This window comes from Sciurus carolinensis, chromosome 4 (genome assembly GCF_902686445.1).
Source record: "Sciurus carolinensis chromosome 4, mSciCar1.2, whole genome shotgun sequence".
In the NCBI taxonomy this organism is placed as follows: Eukaryota; Metazoa; Chordata; class Mammalia; order Rodentia; family Sciuridae; genus Sciurus; species Sciurus carolinensis.
The window spans coordinates 128777387-128803246 of NC_062216.1; the positions used below are offsets into that span (position 1 = coordinate 128777387).

A 25860-nucleotide genomic window follows, 5' to 3' on the forward strand; every position below is an offset into this window, starting at 1 on the left:
AAGCCTCCATGACCCCCTAACTTTATCATTCTGCATTCATGCAGAACCAGCACCACACAGATAACACCAAGGTTTGCTGCCATGTTAAGCAGTAGCCAAGCTTCCTGGGACCCTGGCTACAGTGGCTTCTGAGTGGCTGAGCATGGTGAAACAACTTCTTAGGCCCACTAATCTTCTGAGATCCCATCACACTCACCAGATAAGCTCTGCTTGTGACATTCTAAGGCTTCTCCATCCTGCATCTCCAAACTTTTCTCAAATTCCTCTGAAAATCAGCTCCAAATACTTATGAACCACATAGTCAGGTTAGTCACAGCAATGGCCCCACTCCTAGAACTAATTTCTTGTTTTAGTAGTTTTGTGTCACTGTGACTAAAACTCCATCATGAGGAAAAGCTTACTTCGGCTCACGTGTTCAAAGGTTCATTCCATGGTTGGCCAACTCCATAGCTCTGGGCTCAATGTGAGGCAAAACATGATGGCAGAAGGGCATGGCAGAGGAACGCTACTCAGTTCATGACAGGCAGGAAGCAGAGAAAGAGAATGAGTACAAGGAGCAGGGGATAATATAATCTCTAAGGGCATGCTGCCAGTGACCTACTTCCTTTAACTGTGTCCTGTCTGCCTACAGTTACCACCCATTATTCCATTCATGATTTTTTAAAAAATTATTTTTTTTATTTTTTACAGACTGCCTTTTGATTCATTGTACACAAATGGGGTACATCATTTCGTTTTTGTGGTTATACATGATGTAATGTAATCATTTTGCTCCTGAACACTCCTGCATTGTTTCACACATGAACTTTTGGGGGATACTTCATATTGAAATCATAACGGTGGGTATATAAATTGGGATAACCATTATATAAAACAGTATGGGGGTTCCTCAGAAAAATTTAAAATTACCAACAATCCCACTTCTATGTGTGTATCCAAAGAAAGGAAAATTAGCATCTTGATGTCTGTACTTCCATGTTCACTGCAGCAATAGTCTCAGTAGTGAAGACATGAAAATAAAATCTGATGTTTTTATATATATTGGAATGTTATTGAACCTTAAAAAGGAAATACTGCCATTTGAGACAACATGGATGAACTAGGGGACACAGGGGATGCCAGACACTGGAAAATGTTGCAGTCTCCACATACTATATGAAATCTAAAGTAGTTGAACTCATGAGTAGAGTAGATTGGTGGTTGTCGGGGGTTAAGGATTGGAGAAATGGGAGATATTGGTCTAATGGTACAGAATTTCAGTTTTGTAGGATGAATAAATTCTTAAGATCTAATGTGTAGGCTGATAACAGACTATGTTGTATTTTTGAAATTTGGTAAGGTAGCTGCCAGTACAACCATACCCCTTAAAAGGCAACTTATGCTAGGTGGGTGGCATTTTTAAAAAAGGAAATTATATGAAATGCAACTTTCATTGTTCTTGAATTTTTATTGAGGTAGGCATATTTATTTGTTTATATATTACCCATGGCCGCTTTCACACTGCAAAAGAAAAATTGAATAGTTGCAACTGAAACTGTGTGTGGCCCTCAAAACCGATACTGTTTGACCATTTACAGATAAAGTTTGCTGACTCCTGGTATAGATGATTTTTATATCACTTTGAGCTTCAGAAGGACAAAGTGATAAAAAATTCCACACTTTCAAAAAATCTGCCTTTTGATGTCTTTTGTTGATTTCCAACATTTTATGTATTATCTCTTTAGATACTGCTTCTGCCTCAGCCTGGTTCTTCTTTCCTTTTGGGACCCCAGTTATGTGCAGGGGTATCTTTCACTATCATTTGTCTCTAGTGGAAAAGTCAACTCAAATTCTACCTCACTTTTTTGTGTGTACTTTTCCTGGTCTTAACCTCTAATTGTTCAGTTTTCTTAGCTCTCTAATGTTTTCAGACACATTAAAAACAAACAAAAATAAACACCAAAACCTTGTCAGCTTTGCTAATTGTTCTCTATTGGAGGGTTGGTCCAAATTGTATAGTCCACTATTATTGAAAATAGAGTTCATTTGCAAACATTTAAATACATTTTTTCTCCATAGTGTGTTACTTCTGCATTTATAGCTAAATGTCCACACTTTTGAAAAATCTGCCTTTTGATTATCTTGAAAGATCAGATTAGATATGTTTATTATTTTGAAAATATCCGTCAGATAGTCTTCAGTTCACAGCTACTTATCCTGGGAAATTTTGACAAATCTGAAACAATTATTTTTAGAAAGAAAATGTTTGACTCATTAAATTATTAGTTCTTAAGGACTTTGCCTAGAAACCAGTCATGGTGCATGGAATATTTTTGTGGTTAATTTCATTTCATTATAAATCATTGATAGCGAAGATTCTCATAGTTAAACCAATGTGATCTGTGAGTTCATAGGCACCCACAAACCACAACTCGTTAACAGTACCATAAGAGCAAATGAATGAATGGGATCACCATTATTAGTGATAGGGAACTTCCACTCTATCACTGAGCAGCTGACAGACCTAGTAAGATGCATTTATCAAACTACATTATTTACTAAATATCTTTGAACCTCCCTACCTCTGTCTTTCCTTTAGAGAAAGTATTAGTAGAAACTCTGAAATATAAATTCTTATATTTCAGGGAACTATATAATCCCATATTTTTCTAATCTTCCTTAATCCTGGGGATTATTCCATACAACAGCATAATTTTTTGAAAATGAAATCATGTCATACCTCTTTCTTAAAAGAAAAAAAAAAATCTTCATTTTACACTTAGAATAAAGTTCAGAATTCTTGCCCTGATGTTTGATGATTTGAATGTAATCAGAATGTAAGCTCTTTAAGAGCAGGGACTTTGTCTTTCTTCCCAATATATTATTAGCCCTGGAATGGTACCTCACAAAGAAATGTCATGAATAAATGCTCCATAAATAAATATTGTATGAATAAAAAGGAATTAAATATATAGAGTTTCATATTTGTGATTCTGATGAATTAAGACCTTATTAAGGGTAAATTCTGATTTTGCCTTTTTAGATTGCTCTGTACAAAATTTTCTTTTAATACCATTTTGTGAATATTTTTATTGGAAGCTCTGAGGCTTCTCAGTTGTCATCCCTGTAAAGTACTACATGATTGATGTGTTAATATTTTTGTTCCTTCTCTTTATCTTTGCTATGACTAATAATATGAATATATATACATGTATGTGTATATACATACATATAAACATATCATGATCGAATTATAAATACCTAACTGCAAGGCAGTTGGCTTTACCTGTGGGCCATTGTCTTTTTTTTCATCAGTTATAATCCTTATACCAGCATTAATCAGAATGATTGAACTCAACTTGGCTGCCTCAGTGGTAATAGGTACTAAATGGAACATACCTATTCTTAATTCCTAATAGTTTGTCTCAATGTCAACTGCTTTTTCTATAGGTGACATTGAATTCCTAGTTTCAGGGTAAATTTTAGCAGTATGCTTTTGCTTCAGTTATAGATGTTCAGCAACTGATTTTTGAAAACAAATGCTAAATCCTTTGTTTCCAAAATTTGAGATATTAATTTTTCCAGGAAGCTCACAAGATGGTGAGAGAAGCAAATGTCAAGCAGGCAACAGCAGAAAAACAACTAAAAGAAGCACAAGGGAAAGTAAGTTTTTATTGCTTTTAACAGAATGAAATTTAAAGAAATTACTAATAATTGTTTTAAGGATAACTTAATACTTATTGGATATTGTTTTGGTTGTAAAAATAGTGCTTATTTTAGATTTGAAAACTACCAAAAAATATAAAGAAGAAAATAGCTGCTATACAGATATAATTGATAGGGAACATTGGTGTCCATTTATATTACAACCAAACGATTTAAAGCTTTGTAAATCATATCTTAAAGTTGACATTTATTTTCTTAATTTACTGAAAAGCCACATAAATATTAGTAGATTTTACTGTTTCAGTAGTGAACTACAACTAATCATGAGTTGTTAATTTTGAAGATTTCAAAAGTTTATATATGTTAAATATTTTATTCTTGCTAATTTTGGTGATGACTGGTAATTGAATCCAAACCTTGAGGAAACATCAAAAAACTTGGATATACTTTCATTTTATTACTCCACAGGAAATAGAAATTAGACTTATTGTCCATCTGTGAAAGTATTTGACCAAATTGCTAGCATTTAGCTACATATGTCATAAAACATATTTAGTGTGTACGACTGTTGGTTTCTCTTCGAGATTGATGTACTTCAAGCTGAAGTAGCCGCGCTGAAGACACTCGTGTTGTCCAGTTCTCCAACGTCACCCACACAAGAGCCTCTGCCAGGTGGAAAGACACCTTTTAAAAAGGGGCATACAAGAAATAAAAGTACAAGCAGTGCTATGGGTGGCAGTCATCAGGACCTCAGTGTGATACAGCCAATTGTAAAAGACTGCAAAGAGGTAACTGGTCAAGGACTGTCCCCTCTGACTCTATTGATACTTGTTAATTCTCATCACTGAGGTCAGTTATAATTTTTGCCAGCAAAATTTTTAGTACACAATATGCAATATTAAGATGGGGGAGGCTTTATCTAGAGCTGGCTGCTTTCAGGGATTCTTCACTTCCATTTTCTACTTGACTGACCTTGGAGTACCTGCTGGAAACGTGGTAAGTTACTTAATCTCAATTTTTCATTTAGGGAACAAACTGTCTTGTGTTGTATAAAGGAGAGTGGGTGATTTTAGTAACCTGGTTAGTCAAAATGTTTTGCTAGATTACTCTCATAAATTATAAATATAAAAAATATGTGAAAATAAAATACAGTGGTTTTTTTTGCAATGTTGGGGATTGGACCTAGGGCTTGGTGCATGCTAGGCAAGTGCTCTACCACTGACCTTCATACCTAGCCTTAAGGTGATTTTCTTAAAGATTAGTGTATTGCTTTTATTTAATTCTGGTAGAAGCAAAATTTTTTTATTGTTAAGGGAGTCATAGAGTTAATTCAGATACTTAAGCAACAAAAAAAAGAAATAATGGCAGCATTATCATTCTAGAAGACATGTTATAAAGATAGCTGAGTGTGTTAATATTTTGAGTAGTTGGAGTAAAAATTGTTGTTATAAAACATTTTAAATTTATCATTGCACATGATGGCAAAGTATTTGCAAGAGGATTCATCAATAATTCATGAAGCACCATTTCCCTATTTTTTCTTAAGACCTGTATTTTACAGTGTTGAATTCAAGTCCATCATAATCTTGAAGAAGTTATTTATGATTTTTCAGTTAAATTTTTCATGGAAACCAGGAATTTATTAAATTGAATAACCAAAGTTTAGCTATTATAATTAAATTATTGCATTTTGTTTAGTTATTAATGAAAATGCCAACTAGAAATATTTGGTCAAATCTGGATGTAACAAAATCTAAAATTTGCATTGCTTTCTTAGAAATATTTAGCAAACATTTTTAGTCATAACCTTAATACTGATTTCTTTGAATTTACATAGCATTTTTAATTGCTTGTTGCCACTTGCATTTTCGCTACATTTTCTCATATGTGTAATTTTCTTCTTTTACCCTGTTGTTTATACTAACAAAATTTAGATGTTTTCTCGTGTAATATTTTAGAGGTTTGTTTTTGGTTTTTGAAATTCCTTGAAATAAGAATAGGTAGCATATAACTTCAAAATAATAACTTTACTTTCCAGGTATATCTTATATTCTGATGTTTTGTTAAAAATATCAAGTTTTAGTAGACAAAGAAACACAAAATTTTGACTGAATGTACTCTTAGAACCAGATGTGACTATCTGAAAGAAACTAAAATATGTCTGCGATTTTGTAGAAAACCTGATGGGACCTGCAGTAATGTTATTAGCAACCTGTGTTCTGAAAGCATTTAAAACTCATTTGTGCATGCAGACACACAACAAGACGAGCTTTAGAATCACACCACACAGATTTGAGTGTGTAGCCTTTACTCCTTTCTTGCTGTATAGCCTTGGGCAAGTTGCTTTATTTAAGTCCTAACTTCCTTATCTATAAATGGGGATTGTAATAGCTGTCTCACACAGCATTGTGAACTAAATGTTTATAAAATGCTTACTATAGTTGTTGCAAGAGTCAGCTTTTAGGAAATAATTTAAATTTATTGCCTTTACACTAGAATCTTTCCTTACCATCTCTGCCTTGGGGTTTATGTTCATTTTTTCAGTAAATTTACAAAGAAAATGAATTTGAAAACATTAAGTATTCATCTGCTAATATTCTTTATCCTTTTGCCTTTAGCTTTGATTCAAGGAATGTATGAATTGGGATGAACAAATTCAACATTGAGATTGTCAGTATACATGTTAGAAGAAAGTCTGTAGGAAAGCTTGCATACACTCAACCTTTTGTTACTTTCATGTAGACCAACTTCACTTCTGATTAAGCTATCTAGAAGCCAGCCACAGCCATCCACGTGTCATTCGTAGGGTATTAAGTGCATCTGGAGGAAAGTGGCTTAGGACTGTAAGAGAACAAGAGAGACACTTCTGTTGGGTGGCTGGTGCAGGTGTAGCTTTGTGTTCCAGCAGATGGCATTGATCTAGGTAGGCAGAGGAGATATGAAGATCTGCAGGGAAGAATACTTGGGGAAATTTTATTATAGGGAGAAGGGAAAGAAGAGGAATAACTGGAGGAGTGATTAGGAAGATGAGTTCCAGAATGGATCTTTCTCAATAATTCATATAGAATTATTATCCAGTAGTTACTGGATGTTGATATGCCAGAAATATCTAAATAAACATTATATTTTAAGATAACCAATGTAGTAGGCTCTTTGTGTGCTTCTTTTTGTCTTTTTGCTAATAAAATGAACATTTTGGCATTTCTTCTAGAAATATCGTCAGGTAATAGCAGAACAATTAGTTTCCTTTCTGTCCTCATACTAGGTTTCACAATTTAGTCTCAGTTTGAGTAGTTTACTTCATTAACTTGGCTCCGCTTTTTGATTATTTTCAGAAAAGACAACAGTTTTTATATTCAGGACTTGGTGCACCTGTCTTAAGAACAGATCCAACATTAATTTTGGGGGACCAGAGTTGAGGATAAAGGTAGAATCATTGGATACCATAGTGGATACATTAAAAAGGGTCAGTCAGTCATTTTGGAGTCATTTTTTTTTTTCTTAAAGAAAAATTGCTACCATGTTTTTTTTTTTTTTTTTTAATGAATTGGGAATAGTTCAGCTCATTATTTTAAATGAGCATTTCCTTTTCAGTAATGTTTAAATTAGATTTTGGTTTTATAAAATGGTTTTATGTTTGTTCCTTTTAAAAAGTTGTTTTGTGCTTTCTTTTGGTTTGTTAGGCTGATTTATCTTTGTATAACGAATTCAGATCTTGGAAGGATGAGCCCACAATGGACAGAACATGTCCTTTCTTAGACAAAATCTATCAGGAAGATATCTTTCCATGTTTAACATTCTCAAAAAGCGAGGTAAATTTTTTTCTCTTTTGTAGGAATGCTTTAAAGTTGTTTCTGTTTTTTTTATTATGTTACATAATTTAGTATTTCTTATATTAGTAAATTATTATAAAATGTCATATTTTGCCATTTCCTCCATTCCATATTAGGATCACAGTTGTTGGCGTTCAATTACTGAACATCTTTCCTTCTTCAAACAGGATCATTCATACTGATATGTGTTGCATTGAAGTGAAGTGTAAATATATATAGGGAAAGGGCTTATTTCTTGATTGGTAGTCCCAGGTTCAGTGTAAGGGATTTTATACACTCCGTTAAAAGTTTCATATGTGATAAAAATCCATGTTTCGTTTCTGCATCTTTATTTATTTATTTTTTATTTGGTAGGCGGTTATTAGAGATTGAACCCAGGGGCACTCAACCACTGAACCACATTCCCAACTCTTTTTTGTATTTTATTTAGAGACAGGGTCTCACTGAGTTGCTTAGCGCCTCACTGTTGCTGAGGCTGACTTTTGAACTCTCCATCCTTCTGCCTCAGGTCTGCAAGCTGCTGGAATTACAGACATGTGCCACTGCACCCAGCTATTCCGCATCTTTTACTTTTTTAGTTGTAGATGGATACAATGCCTTTATTATTATTTTTTTTTAATGTGCTGAGTACATGAACCCAGTGCCTCATACATGCTAGGTGAGTGCTCTACCACTGAGCCACAACCTCAGCCCCCTGCATCTTTAAAACAGGGAAAATAATGCCTTATTTGCCTATGCCACAGAGTTAAGAGGAAAAACCGAAGTAGATTATATACAAAATCCTTTTCAAAATACAAGGCACTATACAAATGTAAAGTCATAATTTCAATTTGTTATTTCATTTGTGAAAGGTTTGTCTCCAGATACTCTATCAATTAATGTTTAAGAATTTTAATCCTAAGAGTCTTAAGTCTTTTGAGGATTTAGTTATAACATTACTTTTAAGGAGAACTTAATATGAACATTATAACACTTTTGATATGAATATGTGTTGTTTATTATGGCTCTGTAGCTGGTTTCATGTAGGCCATTCAATATTAGTTATCTTGCTAAACTGAAGAAGCTCCCCCCCACTTTTTTTTTTTCGGTGGTGGTGGGGATTGAACCAGGCTTGGTTTAGGTTGTCAAGATGCTGTGCCACTGGCTCCATTCTCAGCCCCCAAAAGTTTGCCTTTCTTACCTACTAATCAGTTGTTACTCTCTCCATCTGGAGACTTAATATTTGATAATTATTTTTGTAGTCTTTTGTGCACATAAATACAAATTGATAAAATCTACATCTATAATTAGTATATGTTGCTGTGTTATAAATGACATGTATGAAGTTTAGCAGAATAAAACATTAGGATGTTCATTCTGAAATGGCATTTACAGTGGAGGTTAGTTGTGGTCGGTAAGAAGTGAACAGAGACTGAAATTAATACCTTAAATAATGAAAAAAGTTACTTCTCTACAACTAAATTGCCTTTCATAACAGTCTCTGAATTATAAAAGAAATCAAGAATATGTGCTTTTTTTTCCTTTTTGTTAGGTAAGACCATGTTAGTGAAACTTGGGGAAAGATTAATTTCTAAATTAGTTAGCCATTGAATATAGTTTTGGTGCTTTTCTGCCATCTTACCATCAAATACTTGTATTTTTTTTAAGTTGGCTTCAGCTGTTCTGGAGGCTGTGGAAAACAATACTCTAAGCATTGAACCAGTGGGATTACAACCTATTCGATTTGTGAAAGCTTCTGCAGTCGAGTGTGGAGGACCAAAGTAGGTTTTCACATCTGTAACTTACAAAAAATAATGAATTTTTGAACTTTCATATGTGAGCATTTGTTTAGTTTTTTAGTTTTAATTGTGGTTGCATGTCTCCTCAGGTTTCTCTTTAGTCTATATAGTCCCAAAGACAGATCCCCAGATAGCATTGCAAATTTAACATCAAAAGAAAGCCTTTTTAATTACAAAAATAAACATATATGCTAGGGATCCAGGTAGACAAAGATTAGAAACATGCTTTTTGTTTTTGTTTTTTTAACCCCATGCTGTGAACCATTTAGTGGATTGTAGGCAGATTTTTGTTATACCTATGTATAGCTGTGTACACTGGGTGTCTATGTGAAATATTTCTGTGTTTGGGGAGATACTCAATTAGACCAAATCTTATCATACATGAAAACAGGGTGGTAAAGAGACTAGATTAGTCCTCTCCTTGCATATTGCTAATATAAAGTGTTCTTACTTTTGTAAATAATCAGTTCCTGTCTTTCATATATGAGAAGTATTTGGGATTTATGTATGTGTGTGTGTGTGTGTGTGTGTGTGTGTGTGTGTGTGTGTGTTTTGTGGTGTTGGGAATTGAACTCAGGGCCTTGTACTTGGTAGGCATGCACTCTAGCACTGAGCTACATCCTCAGCCTAGTGTTTGGGATCAGAGGTAAGACTGCCATATTTCATAGCAAGGCAAGTTCTTTCATCCATTCCCAGGAATAGGAAAAATTAAAACCAATTTTTAGATACTGCTGGTTTTAGGTAAAGGTAAAGATTTTACCTAAAATCAACACATAATTGTACCTTGTTTTATGTTTTAAAAATGACTTGGAAAACTTTTGAGGAAGTTGCTTAGTTAGCATTCAAGAAGCAAATCAATATGGAGACTGGAAAGCCTAACAAGAGTTCATAGAAGTAGTAATTGACTCTCATCAGGATTATTGTGAAATCAGAAGATGAAAAGACTTGTTGAGATTAACTAATAAATCTGTTAAAATTTGTCATAAAAGTTCTGTTCTTCCATTTCTCATGATGTGTATCCATCCATTCTCAGCCAGTTTAGAGAACGATGATGGTACTCAAGTAGCTGTTTGTGGAGCTACCTACTCACGTGTTTGCTTTGTGAACCACACATCTACACAGAGTTTGTCCTGTATCAAACTTCTCCTGTGACATTCCTGTAGCACAGTGGCCCCCGAATCATAGGAAGGGATTTACATTCTTTTAAAAAAATTTTTTTACCTTTATTTAATTAATTTATTTATATGTGGTGCTGAGAATTGAACCCAGTGCCTCACACATGCTAGGCAAGTGCTCTACCATAGTACCATAACTCCAGCCCTACATTCTTAAATTCTACAAACACTGAAATATTTTTATCTTGGTCCTTCAATCCCCAAATGGAGAATCAAATTTTATGATAGCAGTGTTTATACTTTAAAGCTCTATGTCATACCTTATTTTAAATATAGTATATAACAGTTTTGCTATAGAATTTAAATTTTACATCCATGATATGTGATATATCACACATGGTATGCATTTGCACATACCATTGAATGATGACAAATAGGGATGTCAGTAAAAATGAATTTATAGTATTTTAGTAAAACAATTATATAGGTGAAAGAGCAGTTTACCCATTTAAGGATATTGTACTTGTGGGCATAAGGGCAGAAGCCAAGAGTTTGGAGTGCCCTGTCACATGGAAAAACTGAAGGAAGATGTTGTCTTTTTATTTATTTTTTAAATATTTTTTTAGTTGTACATGGGCACAATACCTTTATTTTATTTATTTATTTTTATGTGGTGCTGAGGATCGAAACCCTGTGCCTCACATGTGCTAGGCAAGTGCTCTACCACTGAGCTACAACAACAGTCCTTTTTGTTTATTTGTTTGTTTGTTTATTTATTGGTACCAGGGATTGAACCCAGGGGTACCTAACCCCTGAACCACATCCCCAACCTGTTTTAATTTTTTTGAGACAGGGTCTCACTAAGTTGTTTAGGGCCTTGCCAAGTAAGTTGCTGAGGCTGGCTTTTGAACTTGTGATTCTCCTGCCTCAGCCTCCTGAGCCCCAGGGATTTCAGGTGTGTGCCCCTACACCTGGAATTTTGTCTTTTTTAAAATGAAATATAAAGTGTGACCTTTGCCAAGATTCTTGTGGTCTGTTATGAAGATAGTGACATGGTGCTATAGGAATGTTACAAAAGGCAAGATCATTCCAGATGGGATCAAGGACTCTTGAAGAGAGGGAGATTTGATCTTTTTTTTTTTTTTTAAAGCATGGGTAAATTTTGGATAAAGAAGAAAAGAAGAGTTGGTATGACTGAAGACCTAGAAACAAGGAAATAAATGTTGAGTTATGGAAAAGAAAGGAGTTATGTGACAAATCTTCAGAAAGAAAACTTAAATTGGGGTAGGGGGCTAGGTAAAAGAGAAAGGAGTTAAAATGACTGGAAAGATTATTTGAAGTACTTTTGGAAATTAACAAGAAAGGCTCTAGCTTGTGGAAAATGATTGTGGGTTAAGATGTTGATACCCTCACGTGAAAATGACAAGCAAGGATGTGAAACATTGGCACTAGAGCTATGAAGAGACACCAAGGTGGTATACCATGCTAAAAAAAATCACTGGAGGGAGTCAGAAGACTTAGCATTGAGGCCTGACTCAAATAATAATAAATTGACTATGACTAGTTTACAAGTGACTTTGGAGTAAGATCATTTAAGAAATGTTTTTTTATTGTTTTAAAATTGACACTTAAATCCACTTTAGCAGAGTCCTTTCAAAATTAGACAGGATAGTAGAAAAACAAGTATATATCTGTTCTCAGAAGAATAATATGTAATTGTTTTTATCAGCTTGATGCTCCTTTTTCTTGTTGAGTAAATTATAAGTTTGGAAATTCCAAGGACTTCTAACACTCAAATCTTAAATTTATTGACCTTTTATTCTCCCCAAACTAGTAATTAATACTTTAAAACAATTTGCTAATAAAGGAACTTTGAGACAAAAATCTCTAGAAAGATCAGAAGTGGTTTGTGATTTGCATGGCCACCTCCAAAATTATCCTGTTCCAAATAACAAGTGCCTCATGTGTTTTCTTACTATGAAGGCACATTTGTATCATGTTTCTTCTAGAGCTGGTATTAATGTTTATACAATACATTTTTCTTTATTATGTAATTCACAAAGTCATATAAAATGTCATTGACCACTTTATTTTACTTAGAGCAGTGCTAATTTTATATTGATAGAGTGATAGTTGTATTCAGCCAAGTTCCCACCTTCCTACAGTGACACTGGGCTGCTATAAGTCCAGCTTGGTAAGTCACCTTCATCTCATGGAGCAGTAGTGACAGGTGGGTCATCACTGATTCATCAGTCACTGAGTATCAGCGGTATGCCAGGCACTTAGAGATGAAAGATACTGTCTCTGTCCTCAAGAGGCTCATAGCCTCATCCAAGACAGGAAACCCTCATGCCAAATAGAAAGGATCAGTGAAAAATACAGTGTGCTGTTTAAATGGTGGGTTAAGATTCAGTAAGTTTATAACGTGGCTTATTCCTTTCTACTTCTGTGTCTCACATTAAATGCATATAAACCAACCAACCAAACAAGCAAAAAAAAAAAAAAAAAAAAAAAAGCACCTCATCTGGAAGCAGTTACCCTGCAAGCTATCAAGAACAGGGTTTTGGTTTTGGTTTTGGTTTTAGTTTTAAACAGTGTCTTGCTAAGTTGCTGAGGCTGGCTTGGAACTCTCGATCTTCCTGCCTCAGCCTCCCAAGCTGCTGGGATTATAGGCGTGGGCCATCCCGCCTAGCACGATCAGGTTTTGAGACTTGAACAGTCATCATTAAGTTTTTCTCAGTCCTTTTACTAAACTGAGCACTGTTCTAGGGCTGATTACTTATTTGTAAATTTGTTCTAGGACAGGACACATTGTATAAAAACATTTAGTTCCTGTTTCTAGAAGCAGTTAGTGTTATGGTGTTAAGCATATATTAGAATATAAGCCCCTCAAGGACACAATTTTTTTTTTCCTTTTCATCACTATAACTCATCATTCAAAACAGGGTTTGGTTAGTAAGTTCTCAAATGTTTGTTGTCTTACTGAGTGAATACATAACTTTGTATATAGAGGGTAGGAGCAAAATGCTTTTAATCTTAAAAAGTGATATTTATTGTTATTTTACAGAAAATGTGCTCTTACTGGCCAGAGTAAGTCTTGTAAACACAGAATTAAACTAGGGGACTCAAGCAACTATTATTATATTTCTCCTTTTTGCAGATATAGGGTAAGTGACTTAACCATAGTTTTAATAAAGTTCACTTTGATGCACGACAATTGACTCATCATGACATTTTTCTTTCCCTTTCGGCCTAGATCACTTCTGTATGTAACTTTTTTACGTACATTCGATATATTCAGCAGGGACTTGTGAAACAGCAGGATGGTGAGTATTCTTAGTGTGTTATAAGTATGTATGTGAAGGTTTAACAAGAAGTGTAGGACAAGTAATGTTCTAAAAAACTTTGTTTTTACATTTGTAGTTCTAATGAAATGTGTGGATAATTTGAGAACAGATACATCTTTTCGAAAATAACATATTTAATCCTTTTATCTGCCTCATTTTGCTGTCTTGAATTTTAAGCCAGACCAGTTGTAATTTGTAAGGGGTATGTGATCGATCAAGTATTAAGTGTGAGGAGAGTATGAAAGCTTATCAAATTTAGTCCTTGAGAGATAAAAATGAGAAAGCTCTACACTAATCTCCAGAACCTATAAAGAACTCAGAAAACTTCACACCAAGAGTACAAATAAACCAGTCAATAAATGGGCTAAGGAAATGAGCAGACACTTCACAGAAGATCATCTACAAGCAATCAACAGATATATGAAAAAATGTTCAACACCTCTAGTAATAAGAGAAATGCAAATCAAAACTACCATAAGATTTCATCTCATCCCAAGTAGAATGTCTATTATCAAGAATAGGTGTTGGCCAGGATGTGGGGAAAAAGGTGCACTCATACATTGCTCATGGGGTTGCAAATTGGTGCAGCCACTCTGGAAAGCGGTATGGAGATTCCTTAGAAAAACTTGGAATGAAACCACCATTTGACCCAGCTATCCCACTCCTTGGCGTATGCCCAAAGGACTTAAAATCAGCATACTACAGTGACACAACTACATCAATGTTTATAGCAGCTCAGTTCACAATAACTAGATCGTGGAACCAACCCAGATATCCTTCAGTAGATGAATGGATAAAGAAACTGTGGTGTATATACGCAATGGAATATTATACAGCCGTAAAGAAGAATAAAATTAGGGTATTTGCAGGTAAATGGATGGAGCTGGAGAATATCATTCTAAGTGAAATAAGCCAAGCCCCCAAAACCAAAGACTGAATGATTTCTCTGATATGTGGATGATGATACATAACAGGGGGCAGGGGAGGCAAGAATGGAGGAAAGATAGATTGTATAGAGGAAAACGAGGGGTGGGGAGTGGGTGGGGGGAAGGAAAGATAATAGAATGAGACAAATATTACCCTGTGTACATGTATGATTACACAAATGGTATGACTCTACTTCAGAGAAATGAAAGTTGTACCACATTTGTGTACAATGAATCAAAACAAAAAAAAAAAGAAAACTCTAAAAGTGGTCAGATTTGTTTAAAACAATTGTTGGAAACCATGAAGGAACTAACAATAAATTTTTCCTGTACTTTTCTACATTCATGTGTGAATTAATAAAGCAATCATGAGATAATTCTGAATGGAATAAAGATTGCCATATTCTATATAAATCAGTAGAATGTGCACATGATGTTCCAGATGAGCCAGTTCATGCAAGTGTGTTAATATTTTTAATACAATCTTCTATGACTGCTCATGGTTTTATAGTCCAGTGCCTTAAATATCAAGCACTAAAACTGATTGGACCTGTTAGCTTCAAAGCAGTATTTCTTGAGCACATGTAATTTAGGGACAAGTCTATGCTAGTTTTACATTTGAAGTTGTGGGAGGTTTTCCTGTTTATATATTTTTAGGCCCTGAAAATATCTTTCAGTCACATAAACTAGTGTATCTCAATTCTGTAGAAAAATTAGTCATGTCAACAAAACTTTAGTCTTTTTCAGACTCTGTGTTGAAAAAAAAAGTTATATTTATTTGGAATCCCATATAATTGAATTTTAATGCCTAGAAGAATAGGAATGAAACCTGTCTTTAATTAATGTTGAATTTCAAAAGTCTATATAACATTAAAGTAGTCTTTGAACTGTATAATACTTTTTATGACTTTAATAACCCTGAAATCTTTAAAAATAACTGCTGGATAATATGATTTAAAATGGAGAACAAGTGATTTAAGTTAAATTACCAGCATATTTTTTTCCTTGTTAAAATAAAAGATTTGTAGGAAAATCTAAAAGATAATTTACTTTTTTGAAAATAGAAAGAAAATAAAGAAAATAACATGAGTTATGCTGGTAAAGTTAATACCTTCTCTGATTTCTGTCATCTTGGGCCCACAAATTTGGTACTTGTTATAGACTGTGGGTTTATTGTAAACAGGTATTTTCATTTTAAAATCTGTTATCTGTGCCTTGTGCTAAACAAGGATTAAGGGCATCTAAATATAAGACAGGGTTTCTTGACCTTGATACTACACCTTGAACATTCCAGATCCAAAAATCTGGAATGCTCCCCAATATGAAACTTCTTTGGGGCAGATATGATGCCACAGGTAGACAATCCCACACCTGACTTCATGTGTTAAGTTGCAGTCACAGCACAGGCAAACTAAAAATACTCAGGCTACATGGATAAGGAGTATGTAAGATATGTGAATTTCAAGTTTAGACTTAGGTGTCTTCCCCAAGATATCTTTTGTATATATAAATATTCTAAAATCCAAAAATATCCCAAATCTGAAACACTTCTGGTCACAGCATTCAGATAAAAGATACTCGGCCTGTGTTGACATTTTGAACTGAATAATCCTGTCTTGAGGGTATATGTTAGTGCATTCTAGGATATTTAACAGCATCCCTGGCTTTACTTACTAGATTCCAGCAGCAGTCCTTAGATGCGACAGTGAAAAATGTGTACTGACATTGCCAAATGTACCCTGGGAGGCAAAACTCCCCTGGGTGAGAACCACTGATAAATCAGTCCCATCTGATCACAGTCCTTTTATTGTTTGAAATACTGAACAGATTTTTTTTCTACTTAAGAGTGGGAAATTATAAAAGAATATAGAGTTGAAATTTACAGATAATCCTCTACATTTATTTTTATTTATAATTTGAGCCCAACATGGACTTTTCTCTATTATTATAAAGAATGTTACTGAGATTTCTGGATTGTCTCTTGTTTTCCTTTTTTCTAGTTCACTTTCCGTTAGTGTTAATGAAGAATAAAATGGCCAAAATATAACCTACTAAAGCAAGAAGATCCATAAGTTGAATAATAACTTGAAAAATTGAATACTGAATTATCCTCACACTGAAGTATATATCTGTTGGGGGGCTAAAGTGTATCTAACAAATAGTTGTGATAAAAATGTGAATATTACTTTTATTGATAAAACTGGAATGCCCATAAGTATGTGGAGAAGTTAGTGTGAAATATTGAAAGACATTAGACATTAGATGTGTAGTTAGGAAGCGTGCAATTTGCATTGTCAGCTAATCTTATATTTTTAGATGTTATGATTTGCTGATCTTACATTTTTAGATGTTATGATTTACACGTTCCTCTTCTCTGTTTGTATAGTTGATCAGATGTTTTGGGAAGTTATGCAGCTGAGGAAAGAGATGTCATTGGCAAAGCTGGGATATTTCAAAGAGGAACTCTGATGCTCTGCGTGGGACCATGCATGAACCTCCCTGAATAACTGAAAAGTGGCTGAATATTTTTATGGTTACTTGATATTTATTTCTAAGGAGTGGGCTCAAGACTTCTTCCCCTTTTTGCAAATTACACTAAGAAGTACTGTGATTTCTTTTTAACTGACCTATGCTGTTTCTGCTTATTCTTTAGTTGAACACACTGTAAAGAATTGCAGGTATACTAGTGATTGTAATTTATAGCTGCAAAAAAAAAAAAAAAAAAACACCAATAAATCTTAGATTGAATGTTTGTTTCATATATGGACAACATGGCAATAAACTTGAAAATTGAAGCAAAGTGGAAAAAAAAATCCTAGGAAAAAGTAGTTTTGATTAAGAAGAAATCAGAAACCTGTTTTACTTACTATTAAAGGAAATACTTAAAACTTTACCCACAAGAAAGCTCTAGGCCAGATAGTTTTACTAAACTTTAAAGAATTAGTTATTCTAATATAAATTCTTCCAGAGAGTAAGATGTCTCCTACATAAAACCCATATAACCTTGATAGTAAAAACAGGGATGATGAAGAAAGAAAAATTATGGGCCCATTTTAAACCTGGATATATATGCAAAAGCAAATTGAATCTAGCATACTGACCAAGTGGCATTTATCCCAGAAATGCAATGCTGACATTTTAGAAAACTGATAAAAATCTCATTCACTGTATTTGTAGAATAAAGTTGAAAAAATTTGATCAGTAGTTGAAAAAAAAACATTTGATAAATCAATGGCCATTAATAACATCCTAGTCATCTCTAAGTGGGAGAATACTTTTCAACTTGTTAAGGATATCTACAAAAAACCTATAATAAACGTCCTGGGGAAGGAAGTGCTAGAAGCATTGTTTTTAAAATGCATAAGAGAAGGGTGATCATTATCCTCACTTTTTATTTCACATTGTAGTGGTAGTGTTAGCCATTGCAGTAAGATGAGAAAAAATAAAAATATGATAATTGGAAAGAATAGAGTAAATTATCATTTTCTACAGGTGGTATAATTATCTGCATAGGAAAGTAAAAAAAAGATGTTCCATCAGATTATTAGACATTGGAGAGTTTAGTAAGGTAGCTAAACATAAGATCAGTACTGTGAATTACACTTTTATACACCAGCCACAGAAAATTAGAAAAAATTTAAAAAGAAAATTAGAAAGCAAATTTTTATAAGATGCTAAACAATTGCAAAAAGAATTCTGAAGTGCCTGGTAATAAATCTAACCAAATATATGCCAGACATGCTTACATAAAGTTATAAAATTTCACTGAAATACAGTAGGAGGATTAAAATAATGCTACGGTCATGAGATGGTATATATCATATGTGTATATATATATATATATGTGTGTGTGTATATATGTATATGTATTTGTGTGTATATATATATAATGTATAGGATTAGAATGATATTCATATATATATTATATATATATATATATATATATAAACTGTCAGTTCCCTCCAAATTGATCTGCATAGAGATTTGATAGATCTTCCAACTAAATCTCAACATTTCTCCTAGATTTTACAAACCGATCTAAATTTATTTGACATAGTTAAGGATGAAGAGTGAGCAAGGTACTAATGAAAAAGGAGCAAGAACTTACTCTACTAGGACAACTTTTAATGAGGCTGAAGTATTGGAGTGTGTTATTAGTGCAGAAGCAGACAAAATGGCCATCATAAATAGAAAGCTCCAAGGTAGACTCACACAAATTTACATTTTATATTGACCAGAGGCACAGTAGATCAGTGGTAGAAAAGACTTTGTGAAATGGAAACAACAAAAAAAGAAATGAAAATAGGAAATTGGATCTCTTCCTCATACCATACACAAGAGAACCCTGTTTTATTTATCTATTTTTGTGGTATTGGGATTGATCTCAGGGCCTTGCACATACAAGGCAAGAGCTCTACCACTGACTCACAAACCTAGCACGTCAACTCTGTTTTGAGTGCCCTTAAATGTTAGAACTTCTGATGTAGAAGACATCATGGTTATGAGGAGGTATTTGTAACAACCAATAGTAGATTGGAATCTAGAATATATACAGAAGTGTTCTACAAATGAACAAGAATAGAGCAGACAATAGGAGAAAGGGCAAAAGACAAGCAGGTCTTCCACAGAATTAGAAATACATAGGGGCCAACTGACATTTAAATCTTTTCATCTCTGTGAATCAGGGAAACATGGAGTCTACAATGACACCTTTAAGTTTATTCAATTGGCAAAAATTAAGAAACCCAACAAAATTGAGTTTTGAAAATTCCAATCAATAGACTCATTCAGTTATTGTTTTTGGGAGTGTGAATTGATGTATCCATTGTGAAAAACCATGTATTTGAGAGGTTGAACATTTGTATACCCATGGGCCAGCAATTACTCTTTTAGGTATATATTCAAAAGAGGTAACTATACAAAGTGCCCCCATATATATAAGAAAGTTTTGGGAAAAAAAATTCAGATGTTTATCTATGGAAGGATATGGTGCATTCACTAAAGAACTACTGTATGGCAACAAATGAATTCACCCAGGTGGTAGTAGCACAGTAAATTAACAGATGGAACCAAAAAGACCTCTCCCAGAAAGCTACATTTACTATAATGCTTCTCATGATGGTCAAAACCTATTACAACCACACAGCTATTTGTGTGTGTGTGTGTGTATGTGTGTGTGTGTGTATATATATATACACACACATATATATATACGTATATATATATATATACGTATATATATACACGTTTATATACGTATATATATATATGATAAAACTTGGAACCAAGGTAGTAACAAAGTTCAGGGTAGCTTTGGGTTTGTGGGAGAGTCAGGTAGGGAGAAGAACAAATATCTGAGTAAATCACTATAAATTGTTCTAGTCCTTGGGTTGGATTGTGGGCTCAAGAATGTTCGTTTGTCATTAAAGGTAAGGTAAACATGAATAAGACATTTAGTACTGTTATGATCCAAGGACTGTGACTAGCTCTAATTTTATGTACCTGCATTCCCAAACAAAACAAAAAAGAGATAGTGGGAATGTTTATGAATTGAATTTCAGAAGAAAGAAATCACGTCTGGAACTTAGGGTTTTGGCTCGAGCTGTTGCTGCTGTTTATTCAGATGGAGAAATCTGTGGTTGGGGCAAATTTCATATGTGTGAAACAGACAAGAATTCAGTGTTTGACACAAGTGTGACAGGCCCATTAAGCATCAAAGTGGGATGGTAAGTAGGTATTGGATACATGAGTCTAAATTCAATGATACGCCAGGCCAGGAGATACATTTAGGATTCATTAGCTAAAGGACCAGGGAAGCTGTAAGGGATACAGAAGTACATAGTAACTTGAGTCCCAAGTTATTACTATGTCAGGGGTAAAAGTCCTCAAAGACAAACGGAACTGTTAGCAACATCACTGAAAAGAATTACTGTGTTGATCAATTTATGCTTGGCAGATTATTTCTAGACAGGATTTAATTGCCAAGATTACCAATCCTAAAAAAAGAGGAAGACTTGACAAGGTATTATAAACAGGCTTAGGGCTGGGGAGGGAGCCTGACTTGATAAAAAGGGCTCTAGATTGTATGGCAGATCACTTAGAACACTTATATTCTGGCCCAGACTTGACTCTCCTAAAACAAGGAGGTCATGCAGGTCACCACTTCTCTCTGTCCTCTGTAAAGACTGAATCAAGTGCCCTCCATCATCTACCAGTTCTAGGACAATCACAGCCTTTGACTGAGCATCTACATTGGAAGGAAAAAGTTTCTAAACATTGAGTCTTAGTCTTTAAATGAACTTGCAATCACCTGTAGACCCACTGACCACCACTGCCACCAAATGAATCCCATGTGTTCTTTTGTGCATCCAGAGTCTTAAAACAGGTCTGCTGTTACTGAGAGGCTTTTGTTTTCAAAGGCATCTTTTTGATAGTGTTTTCCTCTAGCTATGCTGTTTTTTTCCTAAAAGACACGACGAGTTCAAAGCACTATGAATTTGTATTTGTGTTTAACTTTTGTGCTAGCAAATGGTACTTCATTTTCTTCATGGAATGCAGCACAATTACCATCTCGACAGACAACTGGGTTTCTTGTCTTGGACAGGTAGGCAAATAGTAGTGTATGTAATTTTTGCACAGGCCTTCTAGAAGGAAAATTCCTCCTCACTGAATTCATTCATTCACACAATTGAGAGGCTGGCAGGTGCCAGGTGCTTTTCTAGGTAGGGATACAGCAGTGAACAAGACAAGTGAGAGAGGCCAGGGTTCATGGGGCTCTGCCTAATCAGAAATGGACAGAAAAATTTAAAAGATGGGATAAATGCTCTCCAGGTACTTAAAATAGGATCATGGGCTAGAGAGGGAATGGAAGATGACTTCAGATTGGGTGGTCAAGAAAAGGAATATTAGGAGGTGACATTTTAAGCCAGGCTTCAAAAAGCTGGGCCCAGTCAGGTGAGGCAAGAGAGCAGGGCGAAGAACATTCTTACACTGGTGTAAAATTCCTATGGAAGCAACATGCTTGGCATATTTTTAAAAATATGAAAGTTGTGGAGTGCAGTCGGTGTTAGGAAGAGTAGTCAGAAAAAGTTGGAGAGGTACACAGGGGTCAGACTGAGTAGATCTTCATAAACCATGGCTGGGAATTTGGAGTCTTCTGTGACAGCTGAGGTCACAGTCTGCACTTTGCTGCCTCACTCTTAGCTTGGCCTTCCAATACTGGAATTTCCAGAGTTTTGCCTGGGTTTCCCTCCTGTTTATCTAAATGTTCTTAAGATCATCCCATCTAGGTTGATTGCTTTAAAAACTATCTACGTAACAATTGCTTATAACTCTACATCTTTAATGACATCATCCCTTACTCAGCTCCAGAATTATGTGTCCATCTGCCTGCCAATTCAGCCTCTCCCCTTGGTTTCTAATAGGAATCACAAACCTGAACATGGCCAAACTCTTACCTAGTCACTGAAGCAAAATTCCAAGACTTGTCCTCCATTTCTGTCATCACTAACCCAATTCCATCCATCAGCAAATCCCATCAACTTTCTCCAGAATTTAAATTCCATTTACTTCCCTCACATCCATTGCTACCACTTGGCCCAGTCTTCCACCTGGTCTCTTCACATGGGATCCTTGCATTCATTCCTGCCCTCCTACAATACTGACCACAGCCCCCAAAGTGATCGTTTCAAAACAAAAATCAAATAATGTCATTTCCCTGCTTAAATACCTTTAGTGGCCTCCCATCAATCTTAAAAAAATCATCCCAACTCAACAGAAAATCTTGATCGAGTTTTTATAGAGGTAGTTGTTGATGTTAATAGAGATAATAAAAACCAGCTTTAAACACAATTCATGAATGTTTTTTAAAAACTATAGAAGAGGATCAAACTTGCCAAGATTTAAGAAGACTAAAACCCTTCCTAAAGACAGCCTTTTAAGGAAGTTCACATACAGTCTACCTCACAGACTGTGGCTTTCAGATTCAGAAAATCGAGTCAAATTCTAACTATATGAGGAAGTTAGAATTAAGGAATTAAAAATAAGGGGGGAGAGATTTTTCCTTTTTTTGGTGACACTGGGGATTGAACCCAGGGCCCTGCTAGGCAAGCTAGGCAAGCACTCAACTGACTAAGCTACATCCCCAGCCACAAGGGGAAGAGATCTAATGAAAATAGGAGTGGAGTCAGAAAGGGTAACAAGGGAGAGAAGAGAATGGGAAAGGGGAGGAATAGCAGAATGGAATTGACCAAACTAAGTCATGTGCATGTATGAACACATCAATGAATTCTGCTTTTATCTGTAACCATAACGTACCAATTAAAAGAAAAAAATAAGGAGACAGGTTCTGAGTGCTGTATTCTAGAGCTGAAGGCCTCAGGGACAGTCTCAGGAGAGAGATGAGTTCCCATCACCCCATCCTCATCATCCCATCCTCAGATTTATCACTTCGGCAGACTTAACTATAGCACCTCTCTTTATCTTTTGGCCTTGTTTAGGAACTGTCAGTACTAAAACAAACCCACACCACAGCTAAATTAGATTGCTCTTCAAGGAAACAAATCCCTACTGAATCTATAAAAATGGGGACATCAGAGGAATAAGAAAATGTTAGCAATGTAAAGAACATAATGAAGGTAATATTTATTATTGAGTGAGCGGAAGAAATTTCTCCTTAAATTCCATTTGTCACCAGATGGATTTTACCCTCAACTGGTTGCTCTGGACTCTAAGGCAGGTATATTTCTATTCCCCCACCAACGTCCTTCTAAATTTCCTTGACTTTCCTTAGACCCTACTGAACGTCCAACCTGCTGTTGTACCTCAGCCTCTTAACCAGAGGTCACATCCAGACAGCCTGCAGGCTGAGTCGTGTTTTCACATGTGTGCTGTTCATCCTTGACAGTGTTTTGGTTTATTTTTCTGTTCCTTTTGCTTTAAAACCAGTGAGTTGCTAACTTTATAAGTGAGACTTAAAGTCTACATTTAAGTTTCTCTTAAAATTGGCTCTTTGGACAACACTCAGATGAGGCTGTGATCCACCCCTTGCATTGGGAGGAGGCTGTACCTTTTAGCAGGACCCGTGCTTTCTGGTTCGCCCCATGCCCTTGATTGTCTCCCTGACACCAAGGCTCAGGATCAGTGGTCTGAATCAATATTATAACATGGTTAGCTTTTGCTTATTTTGAACCATTTTACTCACCTACCTGGCCCCAGAAGTGTTTGAGTTGAGACTCTAATTCTAACCTTAGCTTTTCAACTCATTAAATGGAATCTAATTTCTTTCTCTCTGATGTTTCTTATCACTCATTACTCTGCTTCTGAGAACTTGAAGTCTCTGGGTGGACGGGTGGATAGGATCCAGAATTCACATTTGGCAATGGATTATTACAGTGTGATTACTTACTTCTAGTGGCCTCCATAAAGTGTGGCTGGGAGCTTTCCTTGGAGTCTTAGATTTAGCCAGAAGCTGCATGTTGTAGCTTAATTCATAATTTACCTGAAAGCATAAATCCTTCGAAATTTCACTTCAACTGTGTCCCCCAGTTAGTAGTCAGTTCTTGGTCTACATTGTGTTACTTCAAACTTTACTACTGCCTACCTGGATTCTTTTCATGCCCTCAACTGGTCTAACTTGCACCAGCCGACACATTCTAACACAGCTATCTCTCCAAGTTTGCTGTAATTATATCCTGCACCACACCCAGATAGAAGGCATCGATAGAATGAACATGCATGGAATCATACTACTTTCAAAACCCAGCACCCTCCTTCCAGCCATTTCCAGTCTTTTCCTTCTCTCTCAGGGCACACAACTCCTGCACCTGTGCTCTCTTCCCTCCGGGCCACTGCTTGTGTTTTAAAGGCACACTCACTGTTTATGTCTCTTCAGATCCCAGCTCTCTGTGGCACCCTGCCACATCCTCCCAGATTAAATTATTCTTTCCTTCCTGTGTTCTCTTGGGATAGTTTCCCAAGATCCTATCAGTCTGCCATGAGTTGTAATTCCATGTGATTTTCTCATGTCCCAGATTTGAGTTTGTGGAGGGCAAGGACCATTATTTACAAGGACCTTTTATTTCCCGTAGCCAGCAGATAGCTCCACACAAGCTGAACTGAAACAAATTGAAAATTCATTCCTTTAAACCACTTGATTGCAAACCCTTATAGCTCTGGGAATCAATGTCACCTTCAAAAGAGGCTCCTGAACTGCTTTTTTTTCCCACAAATAAAATATTTACTCACCTTCAAGAAACAACATAGGTGTGAAATTTTAAAATAAATTTTTGGAAATTTACTATGTCACCTAAACTAATTCTAATAATGAAACAATAGACAAATTCAAAAGAACAAGGGTCTGGACTATAAAACCATGAACAACCAAACAATCAACCAATGAAAAAGGGATTGCTGTATATTTTCAAACAATATAACCAAAGGCAATGCATGAACATTTATTGAATCTTTGATCAGAAAACAAAAAGTCATAAAAGATATTTTTGGGAATGGTGGAAATTATAGATGATATGATGATATTAAATTAATATTAAATTTCTTTGGTATAATAATGATTTTGTTATGTGGGAGAATGACCTTAATTGTTAAGTCATACACTGAGTTATATAGATGTCATGTCAAGACATAGGCAACTTATTTTCAAATGACTGTCTCCTCCACCCCCAAAAAAGTTTTTATATTAAGAGGGAAAAAGCAAAAGTGTCGGGATAACGCTGATTAATAAATCTAGAGGAACAGTATATATTTAGATGAATAGTACCATATTTTATGGTATATTTTATACTTTGTGGCACTATTCTTTCAACTTTTCTCTAGGTTCACAATTTTTTTTAAATAAAAAGTTGGGAAAAAAGAAAAACTAGTACAGTTTAATTTCCTAATTGTATTATTCTTAAGTTAAATTAATAATAATTGTATTATTCTTAAGATAATTAAATTATAGCTAAGCAATGAAAAAAACATTTATTTGGGTTTAGCTTTATATTTTGGAGTGGAATCAACTAGTAGCAAATCATATATTCAGTTGTAAGAATTACTAAATTGATAATGCCATTTTTGTTTTAAGAGAGACTGCCCACACTTGGTCTATGCTTTATTTTTTATTTTAAAGAGAACCAACTGGAGGAAGTAGATTAAGGGTGTATTGAGGAGTGTAAGTGTACACTCTAGGTTTGGAAATATTGGACAAATCCTAACTT

General features: G+C 35.0%; 1 protein-coding gene across 1 annotated transcript in view; it reads left to right on the forward strand.

The window, feature by feature from the left end:
* Rab3ip (RAB3A interacting protein) overlaps window positions 1–18300 on the forward strand; it is a 63420-nt gene extending 45120 nt beyond the window's left edge. Inside the window, 7 exon segments of the mRNA XM_047548902.1 lie at window positions 3565–3642; window positions 4230–4433; window positions 7329–7457; window positions 9126–9238; window positions 13439–13538; window positions 13628–13697; window positions 17031–18300. Coding sequence (XP_047404858.1) covers window positions 3565–3642; window positions 4230–4433; window positions 7329–7457; window positions 9126–9238; window positions 13439–13538; window positions 13628–13697; window positions 17031–17113 — 777 coding nt within the window. The 3' untranslated portion in view covers window positions 17114–18300.
* The last annotated feature ends 7560 nt before the right edge of the window (window positions 18301–25860 follow it).